This window comes from Musa acuminata, chromosome BXJ1-11 (assembly GCF_036884655.1).
Source record: "Musa acuminata AAA Group cultivar baxijiao chromosome BXJ1-11, Cavendish_Baxijiao_AAA, whole genome shotgun sequence".
In the NCBI taxonomy this organism is placed as follows: Eukaryota; Viridiplantae; Streptophyta; class Magnoliopsida; order Zingiberales; family Musaceae; genus Musa; species Musa acuminata.
This window is the reverse complement of record NC_088337.1, coordinates 609758-623111: the sequence shown is the minus strand read 5'-3', so window position 1 is coordinate 623111 and position 13354 is coordinate 609758. Positions and strand designations below refer to the sequence as shown.

At 39.3% G+C, this 13354-nt stretch overlaps 2 protein-coding genes across 5 annotated transcripts; one reads left to right on the top strand and one right to left on the bottom strand.

Annotated features, from left to right (window-relative positions):
- Positions 1 to 662: 662 nt before the first annotated feature.
- On the top strand, positions 663 to 6463 carry LOC135596728 (peptidyl-prolyl cis-trans isomerase Pin1-like). Its single transcript, XM_065088828.1, has 2 exons — positions 663 to 971; positions 6093 to 6463. The coding sequence occupies exons 1-2, from the start codon at positions 740 to 742 to the stop codon at positions 6215 to 6217; spliced, it is 357 nt and encodes a 118-aa protein (XP_064944900.1). The 5' UTR covers positions 663 to 739; the 3' UTR covers positions 6218 to 6463.
- LOC135596727 (uncharacterized) lies at positions 6311 to 12978 on the bottom strand. Of its 4 annotated transcripts, none has more exons than XR_010481016.1 (9): positions 12785 to 12978; positions 12649 to 12714; positions 9893 to 11360; positions 9703 to 9783; positions 9508 to 9598; positions 9209 to 9297; positions 7422 to 7533; positions 7061 to 7214; positions 6311 to 6801 (listed from the first exon to the last, which is right to left on the bottom strand). XR_010481016.1 is itself a non-coding variant. In XM_065088825.1 (9 exons), exons 3-8 carry the CDS (start codon positions 9929 to 9931, stop codon positions 7092 to 7094), a joined length of 540 nt encoding a protein of 179 aa, XP_064944897.1. In that variant the 5' UTR covers positions 9932 to 11360; positions 12649 to 12714; positions 12785 to 12978; the 3' UTR covers positions 6311 to 6801; positions 7061 to 7091. The 4 variants fall into 4 exon arrangements, 3 of the variants coding, with proteins under 3 accessions (XP_064944897.1, XP_064944899.1, XP_064944898.1); XM_065088825.1 differs by having other exon boundaries at positions 7061 to 7219; XM_065088827.1 differs by lacking the exon at positions 6311 to 6801 and having other exon boundaries at positions 6861 to 7214.
- Between the last annotated feature and the right edge of the window lie 376 nt (positions 12979 to 13354).

Genomic DNA, 13354 nt, shown 5'->3' with positions numbered 1-13354 from the left:
TTCGTCGCCGGTGCCCTTTTGGCTCTCTGCCGGTCCTTCGCGTGCAACGACATCAAGTCCCAAGTTCTTCACGCGCGCAGGCAATCCTCTACGACCCTGCACCGTCGTGGTCTCTGGGACGTTGCAGATCACGATCCACGGCTGGATCGAGAGGAGCCGTGGATCTTTGTGGTATTGAAGTAGTGGAAGAGGGGGTAATACTACAATCGGGTGGGGGGCTTACCCTCCATCAATCGGATGACAACCCCCAAAAATTGGATAATTTTACCCCAAAATTATATTTATTTATTTTAACTTCAATATGAACATCGATGTTGCATTGCTTAAGCTACGTGCAAGAAATCTACAAATACGAGATCGCGTCTAGTTTCCGCCACAGGCGATGTGGGATAGATTCAGTGGAGAAAGATCTACCAACGGGGTCAGCTTCTTCCATAAACGAATCCAAATCAAATTACGAGACGTTATAAGGAGGGCTCGGTTTATATATATATATATATATATATATATATATATATATATATATATATATATATATATATATATATATATATATATATATATATATATATATATATATATATATATATATATATATATATATAAACCGAGCCCTCCTTATATATATATATATATATATATATATATATTCCAATAAATTAAATCGCCGCTTTTACCCTCGGCTCTTAATCTCGTCTGAAGCCGCGCTCTAGGAGGAGAGGCGGGGAAGCGAGAAGAAATGGCTGCGGAGCAGGTGAGGGCATCGCACATACTGATCAAGCACGAGGGTTCTCGGCGCAAGGCCTCGTGGAAGGATCCCGACGGTCGCGTCATCTCTGCCACCACTCGCGACGCCGCCGTACGCCAGCTCCTCACCCTCCGCGACGACATCGACTCCGGAAAGGCTCGCTTCCAGGACGTCGCCGTCCTCCACTCCGACTGCAGCTCCGCCAAGCGCGGCGGCGATCTCGGTCAGTTCATCTTCCCACCTCCATCTTTCCCTTTCTAGGGTTACGTTTCTGGATTCGGTTTTCCCTTTCTTCCTCGATTTGTTGGTTTGTCCCGCGTTGATTGTTCTGCCTCTCTCGCGATCCCGTGACGACAGTGAGATGTTTGATCTATTACGTTAAATATCTTCTTCGATGTGTTCTGTTTGATATTATGCACCAATCTTTCGATCCTTTGATTTTTTATCTTTCCTTATTTAAATTCATCTATGATGTTACCAGCATGTCTGATTTGTGCGTATTGCGATCTGGTAAAAATGAGTCTTTTATAAGATTTAATGTCATGGATTGTAGGAATTTGATGAGTATAGGGTGGAATCTTTAGATCAGTTAAAAAATCAGCACATTGGGTATGCTGTGGATGTTATTTAAAATAGTATATTATAGTAGGAGATGGATCAAGTCCAAGATAAATTAAATGATCTTTGAGTGGAAAAGAAGACCATTAATATTTTGGTATTTTATTGTAGTATTATTTAAGGCATGTTGTTATCATTGAATAGGATCACTGCACTCACACAAGCTTAAAACTACTTTTTTTTTCTTTGATTAAGTACTAGAAACAACAAATTTTTATGAGATATGCAATGGAGCTAGTACTAGTCAAGAGCAGCAAGTCAATCACGTGAATACACACTTTTTTTTTGTTTATTATTATTATGATATTTTCTCATTTCATATTATTTGTTGTATATATATTGTTATGTCCATAGATATGTGCAATGAGAATCGGATCATGATAAGATCATGATAATGAGATCAATTCACCTTTAAATATATATCATAAATAATCCTGATCATATGTTACTCGATAGGGACATCAAGATAACCGGACAGACTGATGTACTATATACCTATCTATATGATGAAAGCATCTGGTCTCATAGTTGTTCGTGCAGAGACACTAGGGATACAATGTAGGTGCTCATTGAAGAATGAGTTTACTTTGATTGATCTGTTTACGGAATGTTAAATGGTTGATGATACCTCATTGTCAGACAATGATTTTGTCGTCCCAATGGTGCATTTGGTCCTTAGACTCGAGATACCAAGGATGTCCTGTATGAGTACTTCACTCTTTAATACCGGACTTATAGGTCTGGAAGTTCCTGATCCTGCACAATCGGTTATCGGGAAATCTTACGAGTACTATTGAGTATCGATAAAGGATCATCCACTCTCGGTATCATAAGAGGAATATCCCATGTGTTCTTGCTCAGACAAATCCCTGGTCAGGGTCATTCGGATTGAAAGAGAAAGAGTTCTCTGGGAGAATCCGATTAGAGCGAGACTCGAGTAGAAACCGTATGAGCATGACAGCACCATGCCCGGTATACGATCTCTGGAGTATTAGTTGATGAGGGATTATAGGTACATGGTAACTAAGGATAGATAGATCCAAATGATTGTATTCTTTTGTATTGTCTGGGGACTGACGTAGTAGCATAATACGTTCGCAGTCGATGAGTCGAGTAAATTATATAGTAATTCATTGAGCCAGAAAGAATTTTGATAAGTATGACTCACGACCAGCTCGATATTGAGCCTAGATAGTCACACACATATGGTAGGTGTTACGACGAGTAGAGGTTCGAATATGAGATATCCATTAGAGCTTCTATCGTATTGGATATCAAATAAGCCCATGAATTATTAGATCTTATATATAAGATCTAATAAGAGCAAATGAAAGATTATTGGATAAAGACTCACTAATGTAAGAGACTTGGGGTAGTTGGATGGAGATTCAGTACCCAATAGGATAGGATCCATTAGGGTTAAGTTGATAGGGGACTTCTATAAATAAGAGGAAACTAAAGGGCCATAGGCTAGGCCTTTTTAGTTGTTGCCTCTTATTCTCCTCCTCAACCAGCAGCTCCTATTTGAGGTGTGTGAAGATTTGGACAGCGATTTGAGGAGCAACTTTGTAGCCCTTGCTGTGTGGATCACCGCTAGAAAGGAGGACACTTGACCTTCTTCATCCTCTAATTTCAGGGATATACGATCTCTCTAGGTAACATATCTTTCTTATACGTGCAGTTTTCGATTTTGCGGCTTTTGCGGATCAATCTCCGCACGATGATGAAACCTTTTTGTGGAAATCTGAGATTTTTCTTTTTGTTTTTCTGTTGCGCATGTGATGTCGTTCTAAGATTTTCTTACAACAAACATGTTGTAATATGTTCTCGTTGACTTGGTGGTACTTTGTTCGAAGCAACTTGTCATAATGCTTGCATATTTTTTATAAAAGAATTCTTTTAGTGTCCAGTGATCACTCTTATATATTTTATACTATTCTGTATTTAAATTATCCTGAGTTAGGTTTAACTTGATGCTTTAAGTTAGTGTGGGTCTAGCATCTGTTTGGTGTACAACATTGATAGTCCTCTAGTATCAGTTTGATGCTTCTACTGATTCTTAGTCTCTAAATAAGCTAGCTCCTACTCTGATAGAACTAGGGCTAATGTGCATTACATGAGGTAAGTCAAAAGGCAAATAACACAATAAGAGAACAAGTACAGGAACACAGTAAGTCTAAACTAAACCTAGTTTTCTGTATGACTCTTGTAGTTGCTCATTCACCTTTAACAAACAGTGTTAGCCAAAACTTCGGATGCTACATTCTTACCTCTATATGAAAAAGAACAAAAACATGGATATTTCTTGATACATAATAAAGTTTTCACTGTATCACCACTATGTTTAATTTGATACAGAAGAATATTGAATCCAATTTATTTCTACAAGTTTTCTACTTCAGTTAGGTGAAAATAGTTGTTTCATCTTGCTTTGCTGATTGTCTTAGGACTCTAGCCTTCATAATCATCATGTGGACCAACTGTTGAAGGATTGATGAGATAAGACTTGGGGAAGCTGAAGCTTTTCATTAGAGCCTTGTTGATGCTTATTAGGTCCATTTGTTATCGTTGCAAACCTCTGTTCAACTACTAAGTAAGATTGCAAAAACTTAGAAAGCCTATATTTTAATGGTTTTTGGATAAGTGATTGACTTCAAACAAACAACTTCAGACCATGGATCTAAAAATATCCATGAGAAATAGCTGCTAGACATCAAAACATATCTAGTTGCCTGCAAATTTAAATATGAAGGTCTCAAGCTTTCCCTGCGGTTGAATGTTTTGGGCTTGGTGAAACAATCAGAAATTCTTATGGCTTTGAGTGGGTATGATAGTTTATTCAACTTTCTGTAAAGCTGATCATGCAATGTTTTCTCAATGAATTACCAGAAAGTGATGCTGTATGTTGTTTTCCATCTTGATCTAGTCTTTGTTTTTTTTTTTAGAATGCCATGAAAGTTGTGTATGCCTCATCCAGAGAGTTTCATGTTTACAGAGTCATTCAACAAAAAGTGTAGATGGTGTCTTGAGAGGATATGACATGATAATGTTGCTGGAAGCAGTCAGAGCTGATTTGGAAAAAGCTTCCAGTAGTTAGGACATGTAGTTGTACTAGCTGCTTACAGAATTGGTGATTATATTTAATCGTAACTATATGGATTAGTAAAATAGATAAGTTATTAAGTTCTGATTTTAATTAAGTTTCTTGTGAGCACAATAAAGTGATGGATAAGGAAGATTTGATTTGTATCAGGGTATAGGACAGTATGCTTTCACAGCTTGGTAAACATACATTTATGAGTAAAAGGGATGAGATAGTCAATCATATATTTTTCTTGTCTTATTAAACCTTTAATTGTAACACATTAGTATTTAAGCCAAAACTTTAACAACTAGTAGTATGTTCTGAACATGCGTACTCCAAGGTGCAACCATAGGATTTGTTCGGTTGCAACCTGGGTGCTATATTGATTGTTTTCCCATGTTCGAGGATAAGATTGCATACATAATTCATCTGTTTCACTCCTGAACTTCTTTTGTTTTATTAATTTTCAAAACTTTTATATCAAATTTTGTTGTTGGTTGAAGGCTGTCATGATTTTCATCAGTGACTTAAAAAGCGCTAGGCGCCAAAAGGCGTCACGGTCCAAAAACGCCCGAGGCGCTAGGCGCTCGCTCGAGTGAAGTGAGGCGTTAAAAATTAATAATATTAAAATTAATAGTATTAAAATCAAAATAATAGTGTTATACTATATACAGTTAACAGTATACTGTATACTGTTAACAGTATACTGTATACTGTTAACAGTATACTTTCGATTTCGAAAGAAGAGAAGAGAAGAGTGTAAGGGAAGACCGAGGGTGTTGAGAAAAGCGGGAGCGGCAGCGATAGCGGCAACGGCGAGTGACGACAGTGGCAGCGACAGCGGTAGCAATGAGCAGCGGGAGCGGGAGCGGCGACAGAGGCAGCGACAGCAGCGAGCAGCGGGAGCGACGAGCGGCGACAGTGGCAGCGGTAGCGGTAAAAGCGAGCAGCAGCAGCGGCGAGTGGCAATAGTGGCAGCGACAGCGGGTTAGGGTTGGGGAAGTCGTGCTGATATTGGTGCTTTAGTTGGTTCGATTGAACCAACTAAAGCACCGGAGACCGAACCAGACCTAAACCGTTGGTTCGGTCGCTTGGTTTAACCCAGGCGCTAGCCCGAAGCGCTCGACGCTTGGGCTCGGGCGCTCGCCTCTTTGAAGTGCGTCGCCTGGAAATGAAGCGAGGCGCTCGGGCCTCGCCTCGCCCGAGCGCCTAGGCGAGCGCCCGAGCGTCTTTTTAAATCACTGATTTTCATATCATGTTATATTCGTAGATTGCAGCTTTGATAACTGATATTAATAGACTAAGAAATATCTCTTCTATCATTGTGATACTTTATTTTTTAATCTCTGTCCCTTGAACATAAAAAAGCATTATCCTGTGCAATCTAAACAAATCAAGATTTTGTGGCTGTGCTAGTTAAAATATGCTGATGCGACTTAAAAAGTATGATGGATTTATATTCGCAGCTTTGATTAACTCTAATTGCATTGGTATGAAAATAGTTCACCATTTCCTTAGGATTCAAGGATCCTACCATGCTTGCAGAATAATGATGTTCTGCTCTTCTCACCCCTTTTTAACAATCCCATAAATGGTGTTACCTGCCTGCATTGACGTCAATTATTCTCTTAAATACTGCAGGTCGTTTTGGGCGGGGACAGATGCAGAAGCCCTTTGAAGAAGCTACCTATGCACTCAAAGTGGGCGAGCTTAGTGGCATTGTGGATACCGACAGTGGTGTCCATATTATCCTGAGAACCAGTTGATGACCAGTTTGACGAGGAAAACTTAAAAACTTCAGATTTGATTCTGGATTATGAAGATCCACAACATAAATGACATTAGTATTGAAGTTGTGATGGTACTTTTTTTGTTTTCTATGCTCTTTCTTCCACACAAAAAAAAAGAGGAGCATGATGAGTGTTTCATTTGGTTTTTACTGGAGTACTACTTGATGGTACTATGGATTATATACTTTGCTGTTATTAAGCATGATTTGGGGTTGTTTTGTATGATTCCGTTTTGTCAAACAAGTGGATACGTGCGTTATGGCCTTACAGCTGCATCATAGTAAATGTGAACTTGGCTGCACCACGCGCTATTCCGGGTGGTGTCATCACCCGGAATAGCACTGGAGCTTTTCTAGTTGATGCTAGCTGAAGGCGAAGTGAAGCTGCTGGGTGGAGTGTCATCACCCGGAATAGCACTGGAGCTTTTCTAGTTGATGCTAGCTGAAGGCGAAGTGAAGCTGCTGGGTGGAGCAACGTCCGTCGCAGCTTTGGCAGGCTGTTGTTGATGGGTGTTCGGAAAGAGGACCAGGTTGTCATTGGATCAGAGTTGATGTCCATCGCTATCCTCAAAGAGCAAAGAAACTTATTAACGTTAATAACAGAGTTCAAAAAGAAATATTTCATATTTATGTTCCTAGATTCTTTTATAAAGTCATATTATAAGAATGACTTTTATTGATGCAGATGACGGACGGTACAGTTCTTCAAAAACAGATGTGCATGATGGAGAAACGGATTCTGTTTGCCTTTTAACATCGGGAAATGCATGTGGAAACTCTGGAATGTTTACAAACCACTTGTGTGTTGAACGGACTGTACCTCTCCATATTGTTGGCTGAGAACGTCGAATTCACAGATGAGCCAAGTGACTCGACTCTGCTCCTTCTGCCGCAATTCTCTTGCATAATGCATCGCAATTGCTTATCACCTCCGTAAGTCTGCCTTTAAGTTCGCCAACTTCTACCTGTAAATGCTGCACTGCAATGTTCGCTTAAAACATCAGTAACAAAAACAGTCCCATCTTTTCTGGTCTTGGAAAAGACTGGTGTTTTGTAGATTATCAACTAGACATGGTACTTTTCCTTTCCCAATAAAGACATACAAGTAACAGATCGGTCGGTAATCATAGAATCTGGTAAATTTTCTTGGATGAGATAATCAGACAAGTTGGGCGAGTAACCTTCGGCAAGACCGTGAGCAGTCGATCTCATAGCTGAAACTGAATAATTGAAACGCTGAAGAAGCTTAACAGCCAGAGCATCTGCAGTTTCTATCTTGCTATCTATCTCTTCCTGTAGTATGTCATAATTGCCGGAAACTCAAACATCTTTCATTGTATCACCAGGCTTAGTCATGAAAAAATCTCAAATGAACACGAAGAAATATATACCCCTTGATACATCATTATGGCTATATCATGAAGTTATTTTGGTCATACTACAAACACAACAGAGAAACAAGAGAGAAAATCCAAGTCGAGCAAAGAAATATGAGACAAAGGTACTAGAGAAATCCTCCAAACAAACCAAATGTGCAATCCATCTCTGAAAAACCTTTTTGTTACGTCCAAAACTAGACTGTGTTTGCAGGGGACTTGCAATTGTTGTTGTAATGGTTTCAGACACTACCAAAAATATACATTAAGGACTTCAAGTTTGTTGATTTAACAAGCCCATGCCACACATTTTTGTTCATGAAACATTTCGTGTTCATGCACATGACTGAATTTTAAACCACTATTTCATTCCCTTACCCAGAAATGACAAGAATCATTTCATAAATTATCCTATATGCCAAAAAATTGTAATTGAAGTATGCAATTAGAATGATGTTAAATTAGATTTACTTTGAACGAGCATACTAATATTAATTTTTATGAGTTGTCAATCAATTGACTACTTATATGACACAAAGTGTTATACCATAGTGTACCACCCAAAATGGGCGATACATGCCGATTTGTCGATATATCTCATTGTACCATATGTTAGTATGTCGATAAGGTTCGATATGTACCATACTGATAGTCGATTGATATACCGATATGGACCGGTAAAGTGAACCATGATATGACATACACCTAGATAATGGAACACATCATGTAGGTCTTTTTTTAATCATATATAGAATGGAGTTCTTGAGCTAAATTGCATTGTCATTATAAATTGGCTTATTTAGTAGATGCATCAATTTATGAGTATATTGATGCTTCTAAGTAGAGGCATTGTCATTAAAACCACTTGCAACTTTACTTGCTTAAAAAGAAAATAAAAAGAAATCTTCAAGGTTGCAATGGAAGGATATTGATGCTTCTAAGTGGTGATTGTCTTGGGTACTGATGAAATGGTAGTACACATGACATTAGGAAATGTCTAATATTCTGAATATCACAAGTGTTTAACCATTTATGTAGGAAGAATGATAGGAAAAGAGACCTATAAGTCCACATTGAAGTATTGTAGTAGAAGTCTATGGTACATGGAAAAACTGAAGTTTAATTTCTTTGCAGTTGCCAGTCAAATATATCTAAATCAAAAGCATAACTGCAATTTATAAGAAAAAGGAAAAAAAGACAAATATTTTGTGAAGCCTAGACTCATTTTTATATAAATGTGCTTCAGAAATATCTATATGAAGGTGAATAATTCTTATTGTTATCAATTAAAATTGCTATAAAGTATTTCGTGAAACTCATGCATTAGCAACAGTATCTTGTTCCAGTTTGATGCACAGGTGAAGAAACCCCAGATGTTCATGATCTTTTCACTCCAGGTATTCGGATGTTGTGCTCCTAATTCTTTGTGCAGGGAACTATCTTAGACAAATCTATCTATGTCATCGGTAGTACATTGGCAGGTCTAAATTAGTGACAGCTTTTAAAATAATGCTATTTGAGAAGTATCCCCAGAGACAACATTAAGATGTTAAGTAGTACTACTATCCTCAGATGTAATTAAACGATGGCACCTGCTTTCCACATATATTCTTGACCTTCCCTTCCTGCCACTCACGATACATAGAGAAGAGCTCCAACAAAACCTTCGGATTCAAATTACCTATTATCGAGAGATTCCATGAGCATCTAAAAATAACAAATTTAGACACAAATACTACAATGTCAACTACTCAAATCTTGGTCCAAGTGCAGCTACATTAATGAAAGCTACTCGTGCATTCAGAGAGCTAAATTTGTAGCAAATCATGATGTTTTATCTGGAATAAACTAGGAACTTATGTCGAACATTTCAAGCACAAGAAAGGCTCACCTTGAATTGACGAGGATGAGGAGGGTTTCCTGACAAGAATGTCGGATATGCTGATCTCGGAAGGAGGCAGCGAATTCAGCAGCGGCGTCGCCTGCCAACAGCATCGACAGTAAAACAGATCGATCGAAGGAAGGAAGGTAAGAAATCGGAAGAGGAAGAAAAGGAGGAGAAGTCCGGGAGAGAGCGCGGACTTACGATATTGAGGGACTTGATGCGCTCCAGAAGGGGATCGACGCCCTCGATCCTCTCGGAGACGGTGGTGATCTCATCGATCGGCTACAAACGAGATTAAAGAAACAACAAAAACGAGATCAATCGCACGAATGGAGAAGGGGAAGAGGTTTCCGCCAGAGAGGAGGAGAGGGGGCAAAGGGGGAAGAGTAACCTGGTGCGGTTTGCGGGGAACAGATTCGGAGGCGCCCATCGGAGTCGGAGTCGTGGCTTTTTGTTATTTATGGACACCAATGAGCACTGGCGGTGGTTATAACCGTGAAGTCCCCCGCCGGCTACCCGCCACGATATCTCATCATATTATGCGAGTATCGGGTCGCATTCAGGTGTCACTATCTTAAGACATTTGGATCAGACGTGGAGCGGTTACAAGCGAAACTGTCCGGATCCGGGTTGGACCTGAAGTTGGTTCAAAATTTAGTAACGAATCAATACAATAGGCGGCTAGCAAACGGACTAGGAAACCGTTTCCTAGCCGCCTAGGAGACCCTACTGCTAGGTTTTCTGACCGCAGAGAAGACCTTAGGGATAGGGATTCCTGACCCTAGCCGCCTAGGAGACCCTAGTACTAGGTATTCATGCATGAGACAAGTTGACGATCAAGATTTTTTTTGACTGTAAAGAGGACCTTAGAGATAGGGATTCCTGACCCTAGCCGCCTAGGAGACCCTAGTGCTGGGGATTCATGGTCGCATGAGGCAAGCTGACGATCAAGGTTTTCTGGCTGCTCAGGGAACCTTAGGGATAGGGATTCCTGACCGTGACAAGAATTTTTAGCTACACGGGTGACCTATGCGGCCAGGGTTTCAGAGACACCTTAGGGTAGGATACCCTAAAAACTGTCAAATAATTAATACACTGACAAGGATTCTTAGTTGCACAGGTGACCCATGCTGCTAGGGTTTCTTGACCGCATGAGGCACCTTAGGGTAGGTTACCCTAAAAACTATCAAATAATTAATACATTGAAAGAAATTAGCTATTGATTGTGTGTGTAGTATAGTTAAAAGAAACTATGTCCAGCTGATGACGATGACTTCTTTATCAAAACAATCATCGAAGCTCTCAATCAACTAATCCTTGTGAAGGCGTTTCTATTGAGAAATCTAGTTGGGAGGTTTCACACCACTTCATCCTAGACAAGCATCAACGGTATGGATGGAAGCACAATGTTCCAATTAGCTAAAACATAATCACGATAAGAACATTAATGTTTACCTGTGCAGGCATTTGATATGAACACCAGGAAGAGAGCTGTTGCCAGATGTTTAACATGAAGTAGAAGCATGTAGCACGCAAACCAAAACTAGTACCAGACTGTGGTTAGCAAGCTGATTTTGCATTTGCTTATTTAATGTGAAATAAAGGGAAGTTAAATTTTACCCGACACAGCTAGAGATGGATTATTGCAAACAAAAATCGAAAGGATATTCCCTTTTCTGGTACATTGTGGTCTCAGTGACTAAGAAAACCATGAACCAGATTGCAGAGAGATTCACAATAACAAAAATTTAAGCCAATTAAGATTCAAGGACACCCATCAACAGGAACCACAGCAGGACACATCCTCGTCCTCAGTGGTGGCCTTTAGCATCAGCCTTCTTGTGAGACTTTGCTTTAGTCTACAAAACAAATGGAAAATGATATTAGATATGAATAAAACACACAAAAAAGATTCAACATGTGTTATCTTTTATGCATCTTTAAACAAGCTCTACAAAATATCTTCGATAAGAACAACCAGCTCTGGCTTGTCTTCGTAACAAAGAAAAGAGAAAAGATCAAGGGCATCTATTATGATTATGATTATCAAACACATCAGTCATTACCACCAAGGATCACATTTTATGAAAATGGATATTCTAAAAGTTAATGAAGTAACCCTGCCTTTTCTTTTAATTTAAGGAATATCACTTAACGAAACTAGCTTACAAGCAACACTTGACACTATAAGATTAGATATTCCAATTCATCCCTCCCCAGAGCAAAGCAATAGAAAACACTAAATGGCTGACAATATTGAAGATTTTAAGTGGCATCTTTCACAGGTACATTCTCCTTAATTAAGCATGTGGCTGCACAAATTTTGAAGTGAAGCATTGCATGTAAATATTACTTCACAAAATGCCACAGGTCATATACTTTAACCATAAATGTTATGCAACAAGCATCATAAAACATAAGGACAAATCCAAAGGGAAGGGAACAAGAAATAGAAATTTTCACAAAGTGGTAGAAAAAAAAAAAAAAGAACAAAAAATCAGCCAATGAGTCACTATCTCAAATAACCAAGAATAGGTGTCACTAACACACAGCTCAATGGGCAAAGACCCAAACATTAATTTGATAGGTCCAATATTGGATGGCACAAAATTCTCAAGTTCAAGATAATCGTAAGATACCCATCTAGCCCTGTACATTAACCACAATCAACCTCCCACTTCCAATGTCAGACTAAATCGGGATGTCACAAGTATCACAGTTTCAGAATTTACTAGTAAATATGTATTAAGCAAATTTTGAACTTTTTTTAACCCTTAAAACATTGGAATTTTGGTATAGCACTATGACCTATGATCCAATGTTTGCATTCAACTTTACAAAAGATATCAAACTTGTCATGGATTAGACGAGTTTTTGATGTATTGATTCATTTAAGCCCTGACTCCAAGCTACATCAGACCCACTCACTAGAAGTCCTGTACGCTAAATCAAGAGACTCAGAATCGTAGATATCAGCCTTCACACACGGAGAAAGCAGATCAGCCGGATAAAGCAACAGGATCTGATACCACAAACAATCGGTGACCAGCGCCAAATGTAGTCACGACAACAAAGCACGGATGTAGGAGCTAAATGCACATCGAAAGAGCAAAGATCAGAGGGGAAAGAGAGATCTAGCACAAATACCCGGAGATAGGAAAGCTTAATGCTACCGTAGACAAGGCCGAAGGCGAAAGCCGAGGTGCGAGCCACCTACCAAATTCGAATAGGTGATCAGAGAAAAAGGAAATAGAGCGAAATAGAGATAGAGAGGGAGACGTACGAAGGCGAGGGTGCTGACTCCGGAGTAAGGGCCTGGAATCGCCATGACGAGCTCCGATATATGTAGCAGAGACACTGAGAGAGAGAGAGAGAGAGAGAGAGAGAGAGAGAGAGATGGGTCGGAGATGGAAGAAGGAGCGACGGCAAGCGATCGCGATTGGCCGAAAGCCCTAAATGCAGTCGGTCAGAAAAGTGTTCCCATTCGGTTTTTGTGGTCGACCGAGACCATGTTTTCTTTTATTTCTTTTATAAAATTACATATTTGCCCCTGCAATGTTGAATACATACATCTTAGATCCGCGAACCACATCGTCCGAAACAGTTAAACCTAAGTTAAAGGTAATACGTTCATTAAATACTTATTTATGTATCATTTCAATCTCAATAAGGTACTTTTACCATCTTCTCTTCCATTTAATTTAAACCTTGACGGTCCCCATCAATATCAAATTCGATTCGGTTCTTGTTTAAGAAACATTTCAATTCAATTCAACCGGAGTTTGAGATGAACTCTGATTCAATGCTAATATGATCCAACCAAACTCAAATTCGATCAGCTCAAAGAACTCAT